Here is a 27,339-nt window from a genome sequence, read left to right as displayed (position 1 = left end):
GCAACCCACACCAGTATTCTTGCCTGGACAATCCCATGGACAGAGGAGCCTGGCGGGCTATGGCGGCCCACAGGGTTGCAAAGAGTTCCACGCAACTGAAGCAACTGATCACAAGCGTTTCCTAAAAGCTTGTTGAAAGAAAAGGCTATGCTAACCTCTTGCTAAGGCCCTCCACCCTTTCATGTGGTGGCAGGGTGAACAGCCTTGTGTTTCTGGCTTTCATAACCAGTCATGGGGGTGCTGGCCACACTGCACGTCTTCTTCCTGGAGCCATTCATGTCCTCCCCTGGACTGTCAGACAGTGGAGTGGGGCTCATACCCCAACCATCCACAGTTCTGAAACTGGGGAGGAGGTTCCCAAGAAATGAGGCTCATTTGGCAAAGTGTCCCTCTCTATTCCCTATACCAGGACACAGACAAGCGCTGCTAGCCTCTTGTTTGAGTGCCAACCCCAGCCAGTTCTGCATGTGCCCAGCCCCAGAGACCGCCTGGACTAGATGCTTCTTCATCAGGTAAATCCTCAAGGCTTCATGTTAAGTCATCGGAGTTTCTGAGTACTTGAGGCTTTATAAATCAAGATCAAATTAACATTCCGATGTAGGGGTCTGTGTTCAGAAGTATAAACGCACACACGTGCAGTAGTAAAAATCAGAAGCTGCCTTTTGAAGCTTACCCAGAGATCTTTCTTTCGTCTGGTTGGTGGACCTCACCACTGGAAGGCTTGCCCGAGTCCGGCTGCCTCTGGAGAAAGGACTGGGAGTTTCTCCCTCAGACATGGCTTCCAAAGAATCAGCAGACGCCTCTGATAGATGCTCCACTGGGTCGCCCAAGTTGGGAGGCTGAGGACTGTGAGAGAGTTTGGGGCTTCTTGTCTGCAAAAGGCATTTGAAAGAAAGTGGGAAAACAGATTGTTACTACTTATGCTGAAAATATTTTCTATACCATCAAGATCTGCTGAGCTGGAAGAACAACATGGCAACGAAAAACAGTCCATTGGAAGGACTGGATATAGAAATAAAGACCCAGTGGGTCGGAATCTCAGTTATGCAAGTTACTGGGAAAAAAGTTGTCCCTGAGTGAATATTCCATTAAGGTTTTTATCACTGGACATAACAGCGCAAATGCCGATTCAACCAAGGAGTTGAGGACAAGCTACATTACAGGCTTCCCTGGTGGCTCAGATGGTAAAGCATCTCCCTGCAATGCAGGAGACCCAGGTTCGATTCCTGGGTCGGAAAGATTCCCTGGAGAAGGAAATGGCAACCCACTGCAGTATTCTTGCCTGGAAAATCCCATGGATGGAGGAGCCTGGTGGGCTACAGTCCATGGGGTTGCAAAGAGTCAGAACATGACTGAGGGACTTTCTTCTTACATTACTGGAGAGGATGATAGCAGGGACTTCCCTGGTGGTCCAGTGGTTAAGAATCTGCCTACCAATGCAGGGGACTCAGGTTCGATTCCTGATTGAGGAAGATCCACACGTCATGGAGCAACTACATCTGTGTGCCACAAATACTGAGCTGCGTGCTCCGCAACAAGAGAAGCTATCGCAGTGAGAAGCCTGTGCTGCAGTGAAGAGTAGCTGCCACTTGCTGCAACTAGAGAAAGCCTGCTTGCAGCAACGAATACCCAGTGCAGCCAATAAATAAAAAGAATGATGGCAAATTAGTTCCTTTTGCCAGACAAATTCTAGCGGTGGTTATAAGCACAGCAGATGGCACTGTGCATATTTTTATAACCTCACACGGAAGATGCCCTCACACCAAAGCAAATTGAACACAACCAGTTCTCTAAACTCCTCTCTCTAGACTGTTTCCAAAAATCAGTAAAATACAACTGTGAGAGAAATATTTCTATCACACTTGATTTCTTTTCTTTTGAGGCCGAAATTCCATAATTCAGACTATGTCTTGGTTATCACTTGGTTAAGTGTTTTGGTTATCACTTAACCTCGACAAACAGCAGAAAGTACCTATAACTCAGACACACATATACATAATTGAATTTCTCGCTTGGTTATCTATGCTGTAATGAATGTGTAAAACATTCATAATTTGCGTTGGTCAATAACATTTCTTGAACATATACTGAGCACCGTGAGCAACTGAGACAGACAGACAGATATCACATTGCCTGATGTCAAAGGTTTTCAAACTAATTGGTGAAATTAGTGAAGGATCACAACACAAGATAGTGTATAATTAAGCTTACACCATGAACTGTTTGGTACGTCCATTCATCCTTTCAATGAACACCTATCAAGTGCCTAGTATATTCCAGGTACATGCTAGGTACATACTAGCACACGGTTGGTACTGGGAACAGAACGACAGATAAAACAGATGAGATCCCGCCCTCATGGTGCTTACAGGGGACAGACGCAGAAGACACTGACAGTGTGAATCCAGACTGGTGAGGGGGTGTATATACGTGGAGAACTGGAAAAGCAAGTCAACTGTGATCTCAAGGACGACGGAAGTTGGGAGAAGGGGACACGCCGGGGGCGGGATGAAAAGACGAAGGCAGCATGTGCAAAGCTCCCAAGGCAGAAAGAAAGAAGTGGTAAGCACTGGAGACCAGCAGACCCCAGATCCCACAGAGCCCTGGGGTCAAGGGGAGAATTCTCACTCTGACTCTAAGCTACCAGAGTGCCATCTGAGGCAGGGAGAAGGGGGAGGGGTCAGGATCAGATACATTTTTTTATAAGATCATTTGGGCTGTTGTGTGGAGGCTGGAGGTTGTACATGTAGAAGGTCAGAGAAAAGGAGTCAGGGAAACTAGGGGGGTTACGCTGAATGAACGTGAAAGTTGCTCAGTCTGTCCGATTCTTTGCAACCCCATCAACAGTAGCCTGCCAGGCTCCTCCATCCATGGGATTTTCCAGGCAAGAACACTGGAGTGGGTTGCCATTTCCCTCTTCAGAGGATCTTCCTGACCCAGGGACTGAACCCATGTCTCCCACATTGCGGGCAGACTCTTTACCATCTGAGCCACCAGGGGCTTCAGGTGTTCCTGTGTTGGGTGCATAAATATTTACAATTGTTATGTCTTCCTTTTGGAATGATCCCTAATCATTATGTAGTGCCCTTCCTTATCTTTTGTAATGTTCTTTATGGATAGGTGTTCACTGAATGAATGCCTGATCTCAGCTTTCCCCACCCCCAAAGCCCACCCCAGCTTTCATTACAGGATTCCAGGCACCTTCCAGATGGCAAATGGATCCGAATTAATCAGGTGGTGAGTCTTCTCTTACTAAACTGCCAAAGGTGCTGATGGTGGTGGGATATAGGCAGCCCCAGGAGCTAGGTTTTTGTTTGTTTGTTTGTTTTGGGGGTGGTGGTGGTTGTTTGCATTCCTTAATTTCCTCTAAGTTTTCCTAAGGATGCTAATGTACTTTGAAGTTCAAAACACCAAAGCACTTACTTCTCAAGGTAGGACTAACTTTGTGGGTAAACAATCGACTCAAGTGTTTAAAAGGGTTCTGGGTTTTGTTTCATGCTCTGCTGTGGCTGCCTTGAAACCTTTAATAATTTTTGGAACAAGGGCTTCCCAGGTGGCACAGTTGGTAAAGAATCCGCCTGCCAATGCAGGAGACACAAGACACGTGGGTTCGATCCCTGCTCCAATATTCTTACCTGGAAAATTCCATGGACAGAGGAGCCTGGCAGGCTACAGTCCATGAGGTCACAAAGACTCGGACATGGCTGAACACGCACACTAAGAATCACACAGAGTCGGTCCTGCCTCAAGGGCACAGAACTCTTTCAGGGATGCCCAGGTGTGCCTGGCACTCCAGGGGAGCCCTTTGAGGATGGGATCATCAGCTTCTTTCCCTTTTCCTAAACGTACCAGGAGACCCGTCTTGGTAGGAGCACTACTGTATTATCTAGACATCCACACCTTGCTACAACTCTCAGGACATTTCCATAGAGGAAAACAGGAATAAGGTCAGCACAAAGCCCCTGGTATGCCCTTCATGGAGGTGGCCAGCCTGGGTGTTCCACAGGAAACTCTCAGCTCAGATGACCGACCCATGTCATAGATCCCCTGGAGAAGGAAATGACAACCCACTCCAGTATTCTTGCCTGGAGAATTCCATGGACACAGGAGCCTGGGGGGCTACAGACCATGGGGTCACAAGAGTCGGACACGACTGAGTGACTAACACAACATTGTGACCAGAAAGACAGATGACTTATCTCTCTGCTTTGGGTTAATTTTTCCACACAACGTCCCAAAGTAGTTTATTTTTCATAACATCTGCTTCTGTTACAAAGATCTGGATCTGGCTTTGGCACTCTTTAAGAGTATTATTAAACTTAAAAAAAAAATCAACCCTAAATCATTGCCCAGCTCACCAAGAGTTATATAAATTCATATCATCTTCAATGAAGTAGCTACCTGGTTACTATGCTCAGTGGAATATCAAGTCAAAATGCCCTCATCCCTGACTTCGATAAGAAAAAAAAAAAGAATATACATTCAGTTTAGCAAAATGGCCAAGTAATAATATTACTTGAAGCAGCATGAACACAATGGCAGCTTCTGCTGTCTGGTCATCTTTGCAGCCTACGGCAGACACGATGCCTTTGATGAGCTGTCATTTTCCATTGCAAAAGGCAATAATCCTTGAAGAAAATCAAAACAAAATTTCGATTTCTTGTTCAGGGTCATCTTGGTGGGCGTACGTATAAAAATAAAGATACGAGGGCTCAATCTCTTTTTTTTGAAACTTCCTATCCACAGCCATTCAGTTCCAAATATAAACTCCCGCTCTCGTTTTTATGTCATTCACTTTCTCATTGCAAACTATCACTGCATATTAGCAATCTCCTCACACCGCGCTCTCCCTGCGGATGCCAGCTCGCTGCTGAGACATCATTTAGAGCAGAAAAAAGACAATGAAAATTGCTGACACTGGTGTCAGGCACTCTGTGATATGACATATTAAAACAAAAAAGTCAAAAAGCATTTGAAACAGGGACTCAGTACTCAGCGCAGTGCAAGGCTCCAGGAGTTAAAAGGGCTGTATGTGGTTGTCGAGCTCATAATGCATATAAGGGACATTTGGGGGCCAAGAATAAAATATGTATAACAACTGGACAAGAAGTGCTATGAGGTGCATCACTGTGATAGTGCAGGGCAGAGTGAGGTTTAGGGGGTAACTGCCGACATTAAATAATGGGTCCAGAGAGGAGGAAGTGCAGAGGTGAGGAAGAGCTAGGGATGTCTGGGTGAAGTCACCCACTCATGCTTTCTCTCTGTATGACGGCAATATAGCCGTGAGAAAGGAAGGATTTTTTAAAAATAAATTAATTTATTTTAATTGGAGGATAATTATTTAACAATATTATGGTGGGTTTCGCCATACATCGACATGCGTGAGCCACAGGTGCACATGTCCCCGCATTCTGAGCCCCCTCCCACCGCCCTCCCCATCCCACCCCTCTGGGTAGTCCCAGAGCACCGGCTTTGAGTGCCCTGCTTCATGCATGGAACTTGCACTGGTCATCTTGGAAAGAAATTTTAATAACCCAAAAATGGGTGAGAAGACACTTACACAGTTCAGATTGGTTAAGAACACAGTCTTTCTGTTGGGTGTTATTGTTGTTTTGGCTCAGGAGAAGCCTTTTCTCAGACATGCATCATCTACAGCATGGCACTGGGGGCCCCTGCCCTGAGCCTCTGAAGAAAGCTGCCCCTAACTGGGAAGCTTCGGGAGGCAGAGGATGGTAGAAACTCTTTCTGAGCAACCTGGGCAGGACTCGAGGGTCTGGACGGCTAGATTTCACTCAGCACTTCATGGACACACATGACACCAACTCACCTCCCTCTTCTAGAGGTTTCCCTAAACCATCAGGTGACCCCAAACTACCCCAAACCGGAAGTCATTTGGGGTCGTGCAGGAAGGGGCGGCCTGCATAACAAGGCCACCTGAACCCCACTCATCCATTCTAGTCTTTGCGTTTTCAAAAAAGTCTTTCCAGGGTGGCCAACTGGCTAAGACTCTGTGCTCCCAATGCAGGGGGCCTGGGTTCAATCCTTGGTCAGGGAACTAGATCCCACCTGCCACAACCAAGAGATAGCATGCTGCAGCTAAGATGGAAAATCCCCCATGCACTTCCCAGGTGTGATGATTTCAACTCAAAGTTCCAGTCAAAAATGTGATGTCAACCAAAGAGAATTTTCTAGGTGTCATGCACTCTTATGAAAGATGCAAGGAGCAAGATATTTGAAATTCACAAATATTGAATGATTCCCTGGACTTTAGCTTTCTTTACCATCCCTCCTTCCAGCTCCACTAAATGTCAGAAGAATTGACAAATTGCCCCAGGGAAGGTTTAAGCTTCAAAATTTGCTCACAGAGTCCTTTCTAGAGCCACAGTGCAGTTCTTTTGCCCCCTCCTCTGCCCCTCTGGTTTCTGAAGTCTAAGTTTTCTGCTGGGTTTGGGTCTGAGGATGTGAAGACCAAGAGCTTCAATACGGCACACGGGCTTCCATCCTTACATAAACCCACCCGGTGGCCAGCCGCAGCTGCAGGAGACTTGCCATTTTCAGGCGCACCCCAAGACTCACCCCGGGGTGGGCGCCACATAACAGATTGATGTGAGAAGTGTGTTAGGAGAGAGCTATACTTAGTTTTGTAACATTTATGTAGTTGTTTAGTTTGGATGGGCTTGGAGCTAACGACTTGGAGGAGAAGAAATCAGCTTTTGTTTTTTAATAGAAAACTTGGGTGCAAGCATTAAAGGGCCCCACTGGTAATACAAATGCACATGGTTCTTTAGTGTGTATTGGGTGCTTCCTGGGAGTGAATCTGTGGACATCTGTCACTTCTAGGGTAACCAGGAACTTCTGGGCCTTATAACGAGCAGGACATGTATGCACACACACCTCCCATTCTAATACCAACTTTCAACTGCACATATCTGAAATCCTCATAAGGACAGATTTAAGTTTAGCCCTGAAAATCAGCATTTCTCTTCCCCAGCTTGGACAAAGGGAATACATTTTCCTCTAGGATTTATTTTTGATGAATTATCCTTGATAAACTCAATTTATACCCTGTTTCTTCAAGGGTAATATTTCAAGCCCTTTCTCCCTCTTTCTACCAAAAGGGTACCCAGACATTTTTCATGATTTTCACCTGTGAAAACAGAAAGATGTTTGGTCTGGAGTAAAATCAGACGATTCAGCAGTTGAGCAAAGTACAACTGTGTCTTTTGTTTCCCCATTTTCCCTTCACTGTGGGTATTACTTCATTATCAGATGAGAAAGATGAAAAGGCCATGAGACTAAGTAGTCACCACCCCTTGCCTCCCTGTTGAGAGTCGGCCACAGACGAGCCGAGTGAGCCAGGCAGAGCCCCTCCACCAACCCGCTCTCACCAAGCAAAGCCTCTTCTGCAGATGCCAAGAAACACTTGACAAGGACATCTCTGTGCAGACACAGGGACTGCCTTGGTAGTCCAGTGGTTAAGAATCCACCTGCCAATGCAGGAGAAATGGGCTCGATCGCAGGTCTGGGAAGATCCCATATGCCTTGGGACAACTAAGCCTGGGCATCACAACTACTGAGCCTGTTCTAGAACCTGTGAGCCACAACTGTTGAGCCTATGCGATGCAATGACTGAAGCCCATGAGCACAGAGCCCGTGCAACAAGAGAAGCCACTGCAATGGAAAGACCACACACCGCAACCAGAGAGTAGCCCCGGCTCGACACAACGAGAGAAAGCCCATGCGCAGCAGCCAGCGCAGCCAAAAAGAAATACATCTTAAAAAGTGAGTTTTTAAAAAATTAAAACAGAGAAGCATCACATGACACAAACATTCTCTCTCAGTATTTGTGCATCAAATGACCCTTCTGAGATACTACCAATTTATCTTCCCTGGCAACTCAGCTGGTAAAGAATCTGCCTGCAATGCAGGAGACCCCGGTTTGATTCGTGGGTTGGGAAGATCCACTGAAGGAGGGATAGGCTACCCACTCCAGTATTCTTGCCTGGAGAATCCCCATGGACAGCGGAGTCTGAAGGGCTACAATCCATGGGGTCGCAGAGTCGGAAATGACTGAGCGACTAAGCACACAGCACAGCTTTTCCTCGTAGTTGTCAGCTAGAAACAAAAAAATGTTGGGACATCTACCCCTATCCCCAACTTCCTGGGGAAACTGCCAAACCTTTGTGTCCCAAGGTCTTTCCAGGGGGAAGGGCTGTGAACAGTGCCTTAATGTTACAGAGGCCACCCCGAAGAGTTCCTCTCTAGACTGGACTCAAGGTAAAGGCATTCGGAGGATGAGTCTGGGGTTGCCCACTCTTCCCCCAGTGGGAGAGGAGGAAGGCTGCTCATTGGTCAGGAAGAGGCAGGTAAGTGACTTCCCAGGGCCAAGAAGAGGATGCCAGTGTTAGTGGTGCTGGTCGTGGTGGTGGTGATGCTCTTCAAATTATGGAGATCTGGATTTCATTTACAGGGAGTAGCTCCCTGTGGAGGAGGAGTGTGTGGTGTGCTCAGAGTGGCAGAAAGTGCGTGCCTTGGTTTAGCTCGGCAGACAGTCCCAAGAATCAACCAGCAAATAGACCCCCAGGAGGCTATCTTCTGAGTCCCAGGGCTCCCAGAAACTTTATCCAGTTCTATCACACTCGATCCTTAGACTTTCTTTATGACCCCAAGTGATAAGAATACATTTCTTAGTAACTGCTGAAATCAAGTCAGATTAATCTGATTTACAAAAATTTAAAAATTTGATACTTCCTATACTAGATGGTCAGGGAGAAAATCTGTACGTAGTACATTTTTAATAGAATAAATCAATCTAGAAACGATTTAGAAGGCTGGTTAACAAATTACAATGGAGCCACACTATGGGATATGATGCAGTCATGATCAAGGTGTTTTAAAGAATTGTTTTTCCATAATTTAAGAAATGAAAGCAAAGGACTTCCCTGGTGGCTCACTGACTAAGACTCCACACTCCCAATGCAGAGGGCCTGGGTTCAATCCCTGTCAGGGAACTAGATCCGACATGCTGCAACTAACAGGAGTTCACATACCACAACTGAAGATTGCATATGCCACAGGAAAGATCAAAGATCCAACATGCTGCATCCAAGACCCACAGCCAATGGAAGCAATACACCCAAATGTTAGCCTTGGTTTCTTTTACACAATAGTATTATGAGTAATGCAAGTGTGCCAAGCTGCTTCAATTGTGTCCAACTCTTCTGAGACCCCATGGACTGTAGCCCACCGTGACCTCTGTCCATGGGATTCTCCAGGCTAGACTACTGGAGTGGGTTGTCATTCCCTTCTCCAGGGGATCTTCCCGACCCAGGGATGCAACCTAGGTCTCCTGCATGGCAGGCAGATTCTTTAAAGTCTGAACCATCAGGGAAGCCCTTAAAATGAAAGTGTTAGTCACTCAGTTGGAAGAAACAGCATATTGTGAGTAATGTGCTTTCTTCTTTATTCTCCAAAACGAGGGTAATACTGGGTATTATACTGGGTAAGCATAATATTTTTAGAGTGGATCACTGGAAGGGAAGACTTTCTCACAGAGCATTTAGAATCCAGAAGGATTCACATCTTCAGTGACCTGAAGGTACCCACACCCATCTCGGTCTCTCATATGTTATCTCCTGAGGTTAGATTCCAGGTAAAAGGTTCATCCTCCCAGATGGCCCCTGAAATGAGGACACAAATTCACAGGGAAAACACAGAAACGGAGCCGCATTTCCATTCTCATGTCATGCAGACTTTTGTAGGAATCCAGAACTGCACAGACTTCCAACTTCCAAAAAAGCAACAGTTAAAACAGAAGAGCCCAGAGCCATCCATTCAATTTTGAACATGCAGATCATGCGTTCACATTTTAAGGAAACAGACGCTCCCCTCCAGAGCTCTGACACCATTATAGTAACCTCGTTTTAAGGCTCTTTCAATTTGACTCCAGGTAAATTAGGAATTTTAGCCATTTTCTATGATCTCTTGGATATTTTTCTACTTCCCAACCTCTTCATAATGTGTAGATTATGTGATTGTTTTATTTTTTCCTTTAAGAGGTCTGGCTGTGCCTGGAGAAGAGGACAAGGCAGGCTGACCACCAGACAAGGTGCAGCGGCTCCCACTTCCAGGATTTCTGTCAACCTGCTGACTGCCCACCTCACGTCCTACCTGGAACATAGCACAGACTCGCTTCTAAAATAATACCTTGAATCAGCTGCTCTCTGACTTCCCTTCAAAGCCAGAAAGAGGTAAATCCTATTTAAAGGCGATAAGGCTGGCTCACCATCATCTCTTTTTAGCGTCCTTCCATCAGCAAGTTCCAAATCTGGATCTCATTAGCTCAGCCCCCCACCCACCCCTTTCAGATGCGCGTTCCTGCAATTATTATTTAGTGGTGTGCTTCCTCTTGAAGGAGTTGATGTAAAAGAAAAGGCCGGATGAAGAATAGCGCTGTTTTCCTGTTGACCCTGTCTGTTATGTTGATGGATGCCCCTTTTCTGAAGGCATGAGCAAACAACGCTTCTTTTAGAATTTAAAACAAGGAAAACAACGTTGTCTCGTGAAAGGAGTGGTATTATTTTGTCTTATAAGGAGTATATCACATTTATAGAAAATATGTATGTCATAAAAGTCAAAGCTACATTTAAGGTTCAAGCTAATCAGAGTTAGCTACATTTGTAAATTGGTCTCCTCCTCTTAGGAGGTTTTGCCTTTCGATTTTTAGTTTATCCACCAGAAGGTAGGTGTCTCTTTATGGCAAGCTGCCTTAAATCAATCGGGTTTTTTTTCTCTCTCTCTCTTCCTCTTTACTTTTTACACAAGATAGTGTGCATTATAAACAACAGTTTCCGAGGCTCCGGCTCCTACCGTCCTCCTTGGAAGAGGCTTGGGGCAAGGCGGCAGATGCCATTGTAATTCAGAGAGCCTGGAATGCACTTAAAAGGCTTCGGGATAAAAGGTGTCCTCCTGAGGACCGCGGTTACTACAGTGATGAAAGAAAAGGCACCTGCTTGCAGGCTTTCAAATTCAAGTAAAATACGAGTATAACACACAGAGCGCTAAATATACACCTTAGAAGGCATCCTTACGAAAGCCAATATTAAGCTCATCCCCACAGCCCAGACTTCAGTCTGGAGAGGATGCGGGGGTCCAGGCCCCGGGGTGATGCCCCTAGAGCTTAACTACCTTGCTGTGAAACTGAACAAGCTTCCCTGCTAGCAGCCTGTCCTGGAAGGTCTGAAGATGTCCATCCCCACAGTGAAGAGGACCTCGGGGAGCTGGATCAGAGGGGATACTGTGGTGCCCGAGGTAACCAAGCTTTGGGGCTTGGGGCCAGACCCTCTCCAGGCATCCTGGGAGTAGAGGCTGGTGTTATTTTCAAACCTTCGTTTCTAAACACACATAGCCCATCACCACCACCAGCTGCCCTCCAGTTTTCCTGGAATGATTTTCAAATGAAAACACACCTTGTGAAAATTCTGAAGAGGAGCTTTTCAGGCCAAAGAATCTTTTTTGTTTTCTTTTTTGATTTTTGGCCGCACCTCACAGCATGTGGGATCTTAGTTCCCTAACCAAGGATTGAACCTGCGCCCCTAGCATTGGAAGAGCGGAGGCCTAACCACTGGACCGCTAGGGAGATCCCAGGCCAAAGATTCTGTTTCCCTCTAGTTCTGCTACAGGAAAGAATACCAGGGTTTGGAGAGGGAAGGAAAGCAAGATTTAGAATGAGAGGACTTTCCTCTTGTTATCAGGCTGTTCTTGCAGAATGAGACTCCAATCCTGCTGTGCACTGGCAGAGCGACCCCACAGGGAAGCTCTGTGAACCTTAGTTCTCACTTTTATAAAAGAAGCAGTATCAGCTTGATGTAAAAATTGTGGTGAAGAGTCATGGAAAAAAAATTCACAGGAATCTGTCAACTATAAACGATGGAAAACGTTTAGCTGCCCTTATGCAGTACGATTCTCTTAAGGATGGTTCAAAACGGCTTGGCTCCCTACTGGAGATTCCATGGTTTGTGGGGTCCTATGTGAGGAGAGGATACAGCCCACCTCTTACTGCGACCACCTTGCCTAAAGTCCGTAAATGATTACCAACTTCAAAATAGAGATTCTGACATCCTCGGAGGCTCTGAGAGTCTCTCCTTTATCAAAGAGAAGGAAGAACATCTTCAATTTCCAACCTTAACTCTCATCCACTCCTCCTTCAAAAAAACCTTACCGTCATTGTAACTTATGTTTTTTCTAAAAAGCTCTTGGGACCTCCCTGGGGGTCCAGTGAGCAAGAGGTGCAGGTTTGATCCCTAGTCGGGAAACTAAGGTCCCACATGCCATGAGGTGCGGCCAAAAATTTTTTTAAAAGCTCTTGAAAAAATTCTCACATATCCCATTATTTGCTGCTGCATCAAGAGACAAAAGTCAGCGTTGATCATTTATTTCAGGAAATGGAATAGGAAAAAAGAATAGTGAGCGGGACTCCAAACTAGAAAACCCCACATCACGATGTCAGGTCTCTACTCTGTAAACTAATGGCAGCCTGTGAAACCACAGGGACGAGCTTATATGTTCGCTTCTTTTTCTGAGTTTCTGTTTGGCGCACGGTATGTGCACAAGGAAATCATAAAGATGTCTCTATTTTCCATGAATTACAGAAACACATGAGAACGATTAAAAACGCGTGCAAAAAATTAATGGTGAACACCCCCTCGGAATTGAGATGGGAGGGTAGGACCACGGGTCTCTGCAGCATGCGCTGCCCAACTTTTCCTTCTGCGTCTATTTGTTTGGGCAGGAACTTTCTAATCTGAGCTCCTGACCTTGGAAAAGATCAAAGAGACTGATTATTAAGAAAAGGAAGGTGAAGAGGTCACTGACACCTGACCGAACGGACAGGAGGTCACATAGGCATAAAAGCCAGACTGCTGGATGCTTCTTCCTAAGCATGGGTGTGTTTGGGGCCTCACAGTAAATACCAAACAGTTCTTATCTGGGAGATAATAAAGAAACAGGCCACGTTTGGGGGAATCAAAGGATGTGAGTGGCCATGTGCCAATGGACCGGTTGGCACAGGTATGCAACTTGCCAGGTTTCCAAGTGCTGGAAATTCTCCCACTTCCTTCTAGCTATAACATTCTAAACTGTATTAGGAAACAGGGGGCGCTAAGGATCACGGGGAAATAATATATTGACACTGACTCTGGAATCCCTATACTGTAACTTACTAGCTGTGTGGCCTTGGGCAGGTTACTTAACGTCTGTGCCTCAGCTTCCTCATTTATAACATGGGAACCACAGGACACCTACCCCATGCGGCTGGTGTGGTAGGGTTTAGGCTTGTAAAGTATTTAGAACACAGCTTGGTGCTAGAGATATGTCGCCCCTATTTTAACTGCAGTTTTGTGGGGGTTTTTAAGTTATTTTATTTATTGGCTGCACCGCACAGCATGTAGGATCTTAGTTCCCCACCAGGGATCGAACTTGTGCCCCTCACATTGGTAATGCAGAGTCTTAGCCACTGGACCGCCAGGGAAGTCTCCATTTTTACTATTAAGCTATATGTCAGCGACATGGTCTGGATCCCACACTGGATGTTTTGGAGCCGTGTGAAGGAAGAGTCCCAGAGCTCTGAAGGTTGTTAGAAGGCAAGGCTTGTTTTCTGCCATGAGGAAGCTGATGCGGCCGGAGCCCCACTTTTCAGAGGGGCTGAACAGATCTCTGAACTGCTGCTGCATTCCTGCTGACCCTACACCTCCATCTGTGGGCAAGTACATGAAATGCTTAGAAGCAAGCATGCTATTAGTGTTCATTTTTAATATTCACTCTCACAATTAAAACAAAATGCACAAGTTTGGGAATGCTGCAAGCGTTTGGCTCCAAGAGGGTGAAACCAGGGCAGGAAAAGGAACAGGCTGACACAGATTAGAACGCCACACGCAGCCGAGTGAAGGCAACGGGGCGAAGTGCGACGAGAAGAAAAGGTACTAACTCGCTGAGATGATTCAATTTTCATCAAGTACCTTTGAATGTCAAGTTCTGCCTGAAGAGAGACCAGCATGCACTGCAAAGCCTGTGTATCAGGAGAAAAAGAGAGAGAAAAAAATAGAAAAGAAAAAGAGTGAAAACAGGAACAGAAGAAGACTTGACCCAAAAGAATCATCTATTTGTTCACAATGAAAATGCAGCAAGTGAAGCCCTCTCCCCCAGAAGGCAGGAAGGTGGCAATTCCATCCTTAGGACTCAGAGAGATGCAGGAAGCCAGCCCTGACTGGCAATGAGTTTCCCCCAAAATATCTCACCGTGGGCCCTTCTAAACTCCCCTGGGTCAGGGGAGAACATGTCACCCTGGCTTGCTGTCCTTGAAAGTGTCTCAAGGCTGCGGGGGAGTAACCAGAGTCGGAATGAAACTCCTTCCTCGGTTAGAATGCAGTCTGGTGGTGAGCCCGAACCTGCCATCTTGACTGGCACTGGTCACTGGCCACCTGGCTACTTGACAAGACCAGAGCCCAGGACTCTGGGCCTGTGCTCTGCCACACGGGATGACCAGGACTTTTTCATGAAAAGATCCAAGGTGATCTTCCACTTACAGGAACAGAAGATCAGAATTATTGTTCAGGGAACAAATTCTGACATCTGAACCTGACTGACCTTGGAGGATGTCTTCAATTTACTAGGCTCACTGTACCGGTGTTTAAATATTTCAATTCTTGTTGATCCACTAATTTTTGTACTCCTTAATTTTTTAAAAAACCATGGTGGAAAAATGGTTTAGTTTTAAAAAAAACAAAAACTTCATCATTCTCATGCAAGAAGAATGATTCACTCTTGCATCCAAAATTGGCCAATAAGAATGTAAAGCAAAGTCTTAAAGAGATGTCTATACAGACATGTTCATGGTGGCATTCTTCACAGTAGCCAGGAGGTAGAAGCAACCCAAATGTCCACCAGCAGATGACTGGATAAACACAATGTGGTCTATACATACTGAAAGACATTCAGCCCCGTAAAGGAATCCTGTCACATGCTACAACACTGAGTAACTTTAGAACATAATACAAAGGGAAATAAGCCTGTCACGAAAAGACAAAAACCGTATGAGTTCACTTATTTAAAGTACGTGGTCAATTCAGACAGATAGAAAGTAGTATGGTGGTCTCCAGGGGCTGGGGAAGGGGGTCCCTACATGTTTTTAATGTATGAGGAGTTTCTTCCTATTTTTTTTTTTAAGTTGTTTTTTTTTTTTTTTTTGATGTGGACCATTTTGCAAAGTTTTTATTGAATTTGTTACAATATTGCTTCTGTTTTTATGTTTTACTTTTTAGCCACTAGGCGTATGGGACCCTAGCTTCCCAACTGGGGATTGAACCTGCGCTGCCTGTGTTGGAAGGTGAAGTCGTAATCACCGGACCACCAAGGACGTCCCATGCAGAGTTTCAATTTAATAAAGAGAAGAGTTCTGGAGACTGGCTGTATGACAACATAAATGTACTTAATGTTAGTGAACTGTACGCTTAAAAACAGCTGAGGTGCTAAGTTTTAAGTCATGTATGTTTTTCCATAAATCAAAAGAAAAGAAAAAAAAAAGGAAAGAATCAGTCAATGAGATGTCATGGCTTGGCAGTTCACTTCATAACTTACTGCACACACATACAGATATATCTATATGGATAATCTGCATACACAGAGCCTCTAAATACCATCGTAATTGAATTATACAATATCCATGATTCATATCACCACCACAGATTGAGATATAGATATGGACTATGTGTATATTTCTTTTATCTCTGAATTATTTTGTATTATTTAGAGCCTAGTCTCACACATATCAGACACAAATCTCTGCAAGAAAAAGAACACTTGAATTCAGAGAGCTATTACCCAATGTACAAAAGGCAGGTCTCCAGACAAGAACTGGACTAAAATATTCTATCCAGATTGCACTTAGGGGTTAAAAAAAAAAAAAAGGAAAAGACCTCGAAGGAACTTTTAAGAGAAAAACAGAGTGACCCCATTAGAAGAACTGTTAGCTAGACTGACCTCCTAAAGCCCTTTTTGAGGTGAATATATTCTCGCTTGAAAGGGGAAGGTTGCTGTAGGGGGTCTGATTCATCAACTATGAAAGACTCCAATACAGACCACAAGTAATAACCCCCTCTAGGTGCATGATAAATAAAAGTGTAAGATGCAAATAGGATGACGGATCTGAAAAGTTGCTGTGGACAGACAAGAGGGGAAAGGGTACAGAAAGTCAGAGTTTCCATCTCAAGGAGATGTGGAATAAAACAGGCCGAAGGCAGAGGACCTGGGGGGACATGGCCCAGCACAGAGACCACAGAGAACGAGACGGGTGAAGGAGATCTGCGCCCTGAGGACAAGGCTGCCAGGAGGAGAGGGGCAGAGACCGCAACCTCTCTCTGCCGGTGACACAGCAACAAGCTCAGAGAGCCTGGGCAAGAGGGGATGAAGGAAGTCACCAAAGCAGCTACTGTGGGTGAGAAGCACCTGAAACTGAGGAAGAAGGGGCCAGAGAAACACCTAAACTGTTACAAGGTTCCAAACTTCAAGCAAAACCAACCCTGGCTGCATCTTTCTTGCCCTTGTTGACGGAGGTCAGGGAAACGAAGAAGGTAGAAGAAGCAGAGCAGGAAGAACCCAGGGGTTCTGGGGAGGTGGGAGCTCATCTCAGGAAATGCAATGGAGAACCTCCCTGGGGGTCCAATGGTTAAGAGAACATGCTCCCAATACAGGGGGTGTGTGTTCGATCCCTGGTCAGGGAACTAAGACCTCATATGCTGTGTGGCACCCCTCCCCCCCCCAAAAAAAAAATCAAAAAGAAAATGCAATGGCTTCCACAGAGAAAGGGCTCTAGAACTTGAGGCCACAGAACCGCGAGTCTCTACAATAACATAAAATTTCTCAGGATTACAAAATGAAACTCACGGGAAACTTTTTCACTTCTCACCAGGCTCCATCTGCGTGGAAAATGTTTTGAGCCCAACAGTAAGAAAGCAGTGAGAGAGAAGTGTATTTTATTAGGCCACTCACATACTCCCGTCAAATCAAGTGTGTAGGACTTAGAAGTCTGATTTATGGATTTTGACTATAAACTAGAAAATTGTTCCTAAAAAAAAAAATAAGTAAATAGAAGGACTAAGTGGGAAAGGAGCTGAATGTCTGTGAGTCACTTCAGACAATGACAGCGATGATCAAGTATTTTAACAATATAACGAGGTTACATCCAGATTAAGGGAAATGTAACTGGAAAAAAAATGACGGGTCACCAGCGCAGGGAAACAGCTGGAGCAGCAAAAATAATAACGCTGTACAAATTAAACAGAAGGACACTTTGATTTCCTCAAAGACTCCTAATAAATCTAATAGCTATCCGAGGATGAAAATGGCAGAGAAACTACAGATGTCACTGTTACACAGAATGGTACTTGGGATGTCTTTGAAAGACCAAGTGGAGCTGGAAGGAAAAGAGGATCAACAGTTTTCATGCAGCAGACAGAACCAAAGATGAGCAACATACAGTATTTATGGGACTTCCCTGGTGGTCCAGTGGTTAAGAATCTGCCTCGCAAGGCAGGGGATGTGGGTTTGATCCCTGGTCAGGGAACTCAGACCCCACAAGCTATGAGGTACCAACTAGAGAAGCATCACAATGAAGACCGAGCACAGTCAAATAAATACAGTTCATTTGTTTTAAAAAAAAAATACAGTATTTATAACAGAAAGTGGTGAGTAATATTTATTTTCTCTGTTTTGCCATATCTAAGTTTTCTATAATATAGAGCGTTATATAATAATAGAAAAAGAAGAGTATGGCTAAAGGTGGCGAAAGTGCAAGTAGGTCTCTAGTGAGCAATGAGAGAAAACCTGCAAAAGATGTTGGAGGTGGCCAGATTTTTTGAATTCACCAGAAGAGCTTTGGTTTCGTTCAGAAGTTTGAGATTCTTCTAATACCACTTTTCCTTTAGTCAACTTTGACAGCTTGGGAGTGATTTAACCAGTCTGAAGACTAACTGTGGTTAAAGACAATGCATTCAGGAAAAAAAATGAGAAGATCTAGTGAAAACATGTCTATATTGGCTTCCCAGGTGGCTCAGTGGTAAAGAATCTGCCTGCCAATGCAGGAGATGTGGGTTTGATGCCCAGGTCACAAAGATCCCCTAGAAGAGGAAATGGCTACCCACTCCAGTATCCTTGCCTGGGAAATCCCATGGACAGAGGAGCCTGGTGGGCTGCAGTTCATAGGGTCGCATAGAGTCGGACGTGACTGAGCGACTGTGCACGAACAAGAGCCCGTAATTACACGGCAATGGCCGAGTTGTCCACCGTATGTTCCAACATGAAGCTCTAACTGCGAGAGCCTCAACTAAGATTTGCATTCATGTTTCTAAATTTACGGACACATATTTCCTCTTCCTCCTCTCTTACTGTCAAACATTCTTGTTCTTTATTTTACAAACTGAGAATTGTCAGTATTAGTTTTCACTGAGTCCAAGACTCAAGGGAAGCGAAATGCTATTTTTATCATAGTTCTGAAAGCCTACTACTGTCTTCCTGATTGTGAAGTCACATGACAGTGATTTAATTTCTTTAAGCCTGACTCTCCTGATCTGTAAGTGGGGACATTAATAGTATTTATGTCGCACAGTTGTTATGAGGATTAACTGAGATTGAGGCATAAAACACGATACATCATTCCAGGCATAGACTAAGAATGCCAATGCTAGGAATTTGAAACATTAAAAACATACATTGCATTATCAAAAAGATGCCTTAGTTAAACAAATAACCAAACAATAAATGTCAAATGTCTTGAAATTTTGCACACTGCTTTGATTTAGCCATTCTATTTCGAGCAATTAATTATAAGGAAATCTACAATGACCCACAAGAGAGCCCCACATGGCGCTGTGCTGTATATTGTGAGGTGAGCACACAATGGAACCAATCAAATCAAGCACCACTAAGGACGATGAGCAGCTGACTCTGTAACAACACAGAATAAAGTTCACACGTATAATCATGCTAGAAAACTGGCACATGTGGTTTTCTTTTGAATTTATATGCTTAGAAACAAATGGATATACAACAAAATGCTAATCCATGTGTGCTGTTGTTTTCTCGCTAAGACTCTTTTGCAACCCCATGGACTGTAGCCCACGGGGCTCCTCTGTTCATGGGATTTTCCAGTCAGGAATACTGGAGTGGGTTGCCATTTCCTTCTCCAGGGGATGTGCCTGACCCAGGGATCAAACCCACATCTCCTGCATTGCAGGCGATTCTTTCCTGCTGAGCCACCAGGGAAGCCCCGTGTCGGTTATGAGAGCATAAATGATTCTTTTATTCTTTATCTGTTCTTCCTAACAGTTCTAGAATTTACAAGTATTACTTTTGCAATTAAAAAATAAGAAATTATTTTTAAAAGTCACCTGGGATTTGGCATCAACTTACTTGCGCTTCCTTTTCTGATTTCTTCCTACCTCCAAAAAACCTTAGCATTGAGTATGAGTTATGAGTAAAACAAAAGGAGGAAAAATACTGTATTCATTAGAGAGTCTTAAAAATGGGAAGAGCGATAAGATTATATTTAAAGGCATTGCTTCTATCACTTGTAACCTTGCCGTTTTGTTTTCTCATGTTGATTAGTGTCAGTTGCACCGCAAGGCGGCGCCTTGCACTTAGCAAGTACGGTAATGCAGTAGCCAGCACAATTGAAGGAAGCAGCTGACATCCGAAACTCAGGGAACAAGACACACTCCACAGTGATTGCTTTGCGAAGTCTTCACCCTCCTCAGTATATCCTCATGGGGTCCCTTGTATTAACACAAACTCACTTTGGCCAGTCTCTGAAATAAAAACCACAATGGGCTGACTGCTTGTATAGTGACTACCAATGATGGAAGGGAAAGAGAGCTCATTTAAAATTAGTAGCCACTGTGACACAAAACAAAAGAAACCAACAGAAGTAGGTGTTGGAAAACAGTCTTAGAAATAATTCTATCCTAAAGACACAGAATAACCTAGAGATGAAAGCAATTTCAGGTTATTCAGGGAGGGTAAAAAAAAAAAGGTTACTCAGTTGAGAAGTGTTAGTCACTCAGTTTCCTCTATCCATGAAAGTCTCCAGGCAAGAATGCTGGAGTGGGTTGCCATTCCCTTCTCCAGATCTTCCTGACCCAGGGATTGAACTCAGGTCTCCTGCACTATAGGCAGATTTTTTACCATCTGAGCCACCAGGGAAGAGCCACCAGTTGAGAAACCCAATTGTAATATAATGCCTTTTAAAAAAGTGTTTAAAGTAATAAAGATGGAATAAAATTAGGTGGACCTGTGAGACTCTGTAACTCATGCTAAGATTTATAACCGATGTAACAATGCAGCAGGCCTTTGAACAATTTGGGGTCATTACAGGCTCCCCCATCCCCCCTTGTAGTTGAAAGTTCATGTATAACTTCTGACTCCCCAGAACTTAACTACTAATACAGCCTATTGTTGACAGGGAGCCTTACTGATAACATAAACAGTTGATTAACACATATTTTATATGTTACATGTACAGCTACCTACATTTTATGCATTCATGACATATCTTTACTTAATTTTTTTTTTGGTATTTCTAGGTTATGAGGTTCATCTGCAAGATTTTTCAAACCACTGCAAATCTCAAAAAAGTTTTCCAATATATTTATTGAAAAAAATCCACGTGTAAGTGGACCCATGCAGTTCAAACGTATGCAGTTCAAACCCATGCTGTTCAAGGGTAGACCGTAATCTTAAAATGCAGCATGAAGTCTGAGGATTCTGAAGGACAAACACACAAATTAAAAAGGCTGAAACATGTAACAAAAAGAGTCCAGGGTAGAAATCGTAAGAATTTCTGATTAAACTTCTGATTAAATAAAAACCTTAAGAAATCTTAAGAATTTCTAATTAACTAAAAATCCTCAGTAATTCTGTAGTGAATTTAGGACAATGATTAGTAATATGACTTTTGGCAGGAAAACTGGGCTTGAGCCTCAGTTCCAATACTTAATATCTCTGAGACCTTGGGATGCTATCTTGGGCCATGTACCTTGGAAATGCCACCTTCCTTGGTCATGTGTAGTTTCATTATCCATAAGATAGTAGAAATAGTAATAATAAGACATAAATTATAGTTTGTTGTATGAAATAAAGTAACTTATGAAAAATGCTAACCCCAGTGCTTAGCATACAATAAGGCAGCACCTGGTTTAATAAGAGCCTGAGTGGGACTTCCCTGGCAGTCCAGTGGTTATGACTTCACCTTCTAATGCAGGGAGTGTGGGTTTGATCCCTGGTCAGGAAGGGAAGATCCATGTTTCAAAGCCAAAAAAAACAAGACATAAAACAGAAGCAATATAGTAACAAATTCCTCAAGACTTTAAAAACAGTCCACATCAAAAAAATCTTAAAAAAAAAAAAAGTCTGACAAATAATAGGATTACCACCACTCCTGTGCAGTATGTAGCTAAGAGAAGTATCTGAACACCTCTCTGAAATGTTGGGAAGGAGTCTGATTTTAAAAAACAAATAAACTTAGTACCTGTATGCATACAATGGAGTGCTGGTCTTCAAAGCAGTGGGTTTGCAGGGTCACACAGTTACTTCTGTGACCTTGCCGCTGTCTGCAAAGAACGGATTGTGAAGGAAGCAAGTCCACCTGCCACGTGTAGGGCCCCCAATTCAGCCAGTTCCTCCTGGAGTCGCACCATGATTCATGGTGGGCAGCCACGGGTGTCACGGGGACTCCAAAATATTCTAAGACTAATGCTGCTCATTCACCTTCAGTTTAGTGTTTTCAATCTCCACCCTTTCTACCACCTAGAGCAGGAGACCTATGAGATGCAACAGATCAATGAGAGATCTGATATAGTCAGTTCTCATGGAAATGAAAGGTACTTCACGCACCTCTTTGCAAGAGTGACTGGCATCTAGGAAGAGACCTCCGAATTCCATTCCTGATCCTCCACGTTCCCACATAACAGAGGGGGAAACAGTGACTTGGAAGTACACCTGCCAAGTGACACACAATGTTTGGGATGAGTTAACCCAGGTCATCCCCACTAGGGTGACAAGTGTTTCCCCACCAGGTATAGCCTACGGCCACCCCAGTGACCGCAGGACTCTGCTTGAGCCCTCTAGAGGACTCTGCTTGAGACATCCCTTGAGGACTCTGCTGACTTTTCCTCCACAACATTTAATACCACTGGAAACACTTGAGTCTTAACATACTTAGCTGCTTCTTTTCCATCTCCTTGGCCCCCTACACACACACACACACACACACACACACACACACACAGGCACACACGCACGCATGCACACACACAAATGTGACCACCAAGAAGTCAGGGTACCTCCAGGTCTCAGATTTCCCTTCTAGGATGAATGGATGGAAGAAGGCTGGAGGAGGTAGTAGTCTCTGGGAGCCTGAGCTTCCTGCAGCCTGGACCATCAACCACCTCATTGGGTCTGAGGAGTTCAGACACGTGTCTCAGGGGCTATTCTTACGCCCAGCAGGCTACAAGCTCAGCCACACTTAACACCAGCCTCTCCAGCCCACCATGGGTCCTTGCTCCATCGAGAGCATTCCAATCCATCACCCCTGCTCCCCCATGCTTTTGTGCTCCTTGGCTGCTCTCTCTCACACCTTCTTGAAAGGAGGAAAATCTCCATCAGATATGGAATTTCTGTTTGGCAGGGTTTCCCTTCCATTTTCACCAAAACCCTCCTCCCCTGGAACATGAAACTCAATCAAAAATTCTCAAGAAAAAAAGACCTTCCAAACCAGAGGTTTCCATGTCTCCCTCCTTATACAAAGGCTTTGCAATACATCCCACGCTCGCTTTAATACGGGCCTGTCCGGAAAGCTGCTACAGAGGAATTCGGCTTCGTGGTGGGATGGAGTGCCAGTTAACACTGGCCTCGGCTGTGATCTGACTAGATCTTGCCTTGGGAGCGGCCTTCTCGTGCTCAAGACCTTAAGAATTTGAGTGGGGGGGGAGGAAATAAATCAGAAGCTTGTGATGAACACACACACACTACTGTATATAAAATATATAACTGGGGCTTTCCTTGTGGCCAGGACTCCAGGCTCCTGACACAAGGGCCAGGGGTTCTATCCCTGGTCAGGGAACTAGACCTCATATGTCACAGCTAAGACCCAATGCAACCAAATAAAATAATTTTTTTTAAAAGATAGATAACCAACAAGGATCTACTACTGTATAGCTTAATATTCTGTTGCAATCCCATGGGCTGTAGCCCACCAGACTCCTCTGTCCATGGGATTATCCCAGCAAGAATACTGGAATGGATTGCCATGCCCTCCTCCAGGGGATCTTCCCAACCCAGGGATTGAACCCAGGTCTCCTGCACTGCAGGCAGATTTTTTTTTTTACCATCTTCTAAGGGAAGCCTCCTAATATTCTGTAAGAATGTAAACGAGAAAAGAATCTAAGAAAGAATGAATATATGTATAATATATGTATATATATATAACTGAATCACTTTGGTGTACATTTGAGACGCACACAACACTGTAAATCAACTATACTCCAACGGAAAAAATCTTAAAGAAATTTTTTTTTAAAAAAAGAATTTTCATAGGGAGGAGAGGTGGGAGAACTAAATTTTAATAGGGAGGGGAAGTGAGGTAAAAAAACGGGGTCCTCTATTAAGTCCAGTTGAGAATGCAATTCTGATTCTCCTTTTTCTCCCACAGGAAAGGGACCCAGAGTTGGGGACCTCTTGGATCCCCAAACCTGCCTCAGAAATGCACTGATTCACACACCCCAGGTGCTGGTGCCCAGATCCACTGCAGGACACGTCTGAGTGTCTTGTCTTTGTTGACCTACAACAAGGAAGGGCTGGCCCTTTCACACCCATCTACTCTGGAAGCTTCCAGGATGACTGGCAGAGATATTTCAGGGAAAGGGAGTGTCCTGTGCACACTTTGTGTGTTGGGGGGTAAGACTCAGTGGTCCAGAAAACCCTGGCTGACAGTAGATGCCCATGCAACACGACACAGGCATCAGCCTGGGCCTCTGCCTTCAGTATAAAACAAAGAGTTTGGGATTTCTCTGATAGTCAAGTTGTTAAGACTTCATCTTCTGACACACGGGGTATGGGGTTCAATCCCTGGTGGGGAAGCTACGATCCAATATGCCTCCCATTCAAAAAACCAAAACATAAGACAGAAGCAATACTGTAACAAATTCAATAAGGACTTTAAAATGGTCCACATCAAAAGACCTTTCAAAATTAGAAAAATACATAAATAAAACAGAGACTCAACCTGTACCACAGAGCTTAGCTTTAGACTTGGCTGCCTCTCAACACCAGAGAGCCCCCCTCACAGTCATTCCCAAGGAAGGCTAAGTACCTTGGGTCAGAGCTGCAAGTCCTCCATCACCAAGCCTCCCAGTGCAGGTGGGAAGAACCTGAAGCCAGAAGCTCCAGGGTTCTGCACTTGTTGACTGTCTTCCTTTGAAGGAATCGCTTAACCCAACACTGGGTTTGTACAGGGCCCATTAAACCACTGGGTCTCCCTTTGTTGTTGTTGCTTAGTTCCTCAGTCGTGTCCGACTCTTTGTGACCCCGTGGACTGTCGTCCTCCAAGGTCCTCTGTCCATGGGACTCCCCAGGCAAGAATACTGGAGTAGGTTGCCATTCCCTTCTCCAGGGGAATTTTCCAGACCCAGGGATTGAACCCGTGTCTCCTGTGCTGGCAGGCAGATTCTTTACCACTGAGCCACCTGGGAAGTGAGGTCTCCTTTCCACATCTGCAAAATGACAACAGCCATCCGGCTGACCTCACGAGGTCACCAAGAAGCACCAACGAGGTAAATGAGACAAAAGCACTGAGAAACTGTAAAGCTCTAAAAATAACAAAGCAGCGGTGTTGTTATTAAGGAGCAGAGCTTGAGGCATGCACACGGAGAAAAGAGCTGCCACCGTGTTTTGCTGCTTAAGAAGGAGTCTGGCGGTGTCTGTCCCTGCTTGGCGGCAGGGACACAAGACCTTCCATACCCAGCCTCAGGTCGGCAGCGGACCAAAGTCCTGATGGTGGATGTCAGCTCTGCCGTCCCCAGTTGGGGGCCTGGGCCACGATGAGAGACTTGCTGTCCTGAGGTCTCGAGACCCTCCTTCCCACGGAATTGCACACTTTCCTGACCCCGACCTAATTCCAGGTCAGATCTCCGGTTCTCTGCTGCCACACACGTGTGGATTCCAGCAGGCAGCGCTTGGCCAGCCTTCCCACGCCCACCAGCCCACGTTCCTGAGAGCTCAGTGCAGGCCTCTGGCCTCATTTCCCAGCTTCTGGCCTATTAACCTCCAGAAACAATCCAAATACCTTTTCGGAGCTGAAAATTACTATGAAAACAAGCAAGCTTTACTGGCAGATAAAAATACCTTCTTATAAATATACTCTTTGTAAAAAAAAAAATAATAATATACCTTAGCAGATCAATGCTTTATTTTTTGCTTTTATTTTTCAGCCTGCATGGCATGTGGGATCTTAGTTCCCCGACCAATGATCAAAACCATACCCCTTGCAGTGGAAGGGCAGAGTCCAACCACTGGCCACCAGGGAAGTCTCACAAATACTCTCCTTGACAGTTCCATTTCACTGCTAATAGCCAACACCCAAGACGATGCTGTGAAAGTGCTGCACTCAATATGCCAGCAAATTTGGAAAACTCAGCAGTGGCCACAGGACTGGAAAAGGTCAGTTTTCATTCCAATCCCAAAGAAAGGCAATGCCAAAGAATGCTCAAACTACTGCACAATGCATTCATCTCACACACTAGTAAAGTAATGCTCAAAATTCTCCAAGCCAGGCTTCAGCAATATGTGAACTGTGAATTTCCAGATGTTCAAGCTGGTTTTAGAAAAGGCAGAAGAACCAGAGATCAAATTGCCAACATCCGCTGGATCATCAAAAAAGCAAAAGAGCTCCAGAAAAACATCTATTTCTGCTTTATTGACTATGCCAAAGCCTTTGACTGTGTGGAGCACAATAAACTGTGGAAAATTCTGAAAGAGATTGGAATACCAGACCACCTGACCTGCATCTTGAGAAACCTATATGCAGGTCAGGAACCAAGAGTTAGAACTGGACCTGGAACAACAGACTGGTTCCAAATAGGAAAAGGAGTACGTCAAGGCTGTATACTGTCACCCTGCTTATTTAACTTATATGCAGAGCACATCATGAGAAACGCTGGGCTGGAAGAAACACAAGCTGGAATCAAGATTGCTGGGAGAAATATCAATAACCTCAGATATGCAGATGACACCACCCTTATGGCAGAAAGTGAAGAGGAACTCAAAAGCCTCTTGATGAAAGTGAAAGAGGAGAGTGAAAAAGTTGGCTTAAAGCTCAACATTCAGAAAACGAAGATCATGGCATCTGGTCCCATCACTTCATGGGAAATAGATGGGGAAAGAGCGGAAATAGTGTCAGACTTTATTTTTCTGGGCTCCAAAATCACTGCAGATGGTGACTGCATGTCACAGCCATGAAATTAAAAGACGCTTACTCCTTGGAAGGAAAGTTATGACCAACCAAGATAGCATATTCAAAAGCAGAGACATTACTTTGCCAACAAAGGTCCGTCTAGTCAAGGCTATGGTTTTTCCTGTGGTCATGTATGGATGTGAGAGTTGGACTGTGAAGAAAGCTGAGCGCCGAAGAATTGATGCTTTTGAACTGTGGTGTTGGAGAAGACTCTTGAGAGTCCCTTGGACTGCAAGATCCAACCAGTCCATTCTGAAGGAGATCAGCCCTGGGATTACTTTGGAAGGAATGATGCTAAAGCTGAAACTCCAGTACTTTGGCCACCTCATGCGAAGAGTTGACTCATTAGAAAAGACTCTGATGCTGGGAGGGATTGGGGGCAGGAGGAGAAGGGGACGACAGAGGATGAGATGGCTGGATGGCATCACTGACTTGATGGACATGAGTCTGAGTGAACTCCGGGAGTTGGTGATGGACAGGGAGGCCTGGCGTGCTGCGATTTATGGGGTTACAAAGAGTTGGACACGACTGAGTGACTGAACTGAACTGAAGAGAGTCATCCCATTTCTTCAATTCAAAAGTAGATGAATATTATTTAAACAGACAAGGAACACAGGCTATGATCAATTGGTAATTTGTGTGATCAAACATCACCATGATAATAAATACAATGTAACCGGGGCCATAATTACAAATTAGTCTTTTTCACATTGCATTTAAGGTAAATAATCTGTGGTGAAACAAAAACACCAACACCACTACTAACAACAAAACCCCAGCAACAG

The 27,339-nt window shown here is 44.6% G+C and overlaps 1 protein-coding gene across 18 annotated transcripts in view; it reads right to left on the bottom strand.

Annotated features, from left to right (window-relative positions):
* KIAA1217 (KIAA1217 ortholog) overlaps positions 1-27,339 on the bottom strand; it is a 527,643-nt gene that overhangs the window by 167,865 nt on the left and 332,439 nt on the right. For all 18 annotated transcript variants that reach the window (XM_061436005.1, XM_061436020.1, XM_061436019.1 and 15 more), the window contains one exon: positions 674-872. In XM_061436005.1, coding sequence (XP_061291989.1) covers positions 674-872 — 199 coding nt within the window. The remainder of the gene's footprint in view (positions 1-673; positions 873-27,339) is intronic.

Source organism: Bos javanicus, chromosome 13 (assembly GCF_032452875.1).
Source record: "Bos javanicus breed banteng chromosome 13, ARS-OSU_banteng_1.0, whole genome shotgun sequence".
In the NCBI taxonomy this organism is placed as follows: Eukaryota; Metazoa; Chordata; class Mammalia; order Artiodactyla; family Bovidae; genus Bos; species Bos javanicus.
The sequence above is the reverse complement of the archived record's forward strand: the minus strand, read 5'-3'. Positions and strand labels throughout refer to the sequence as shown.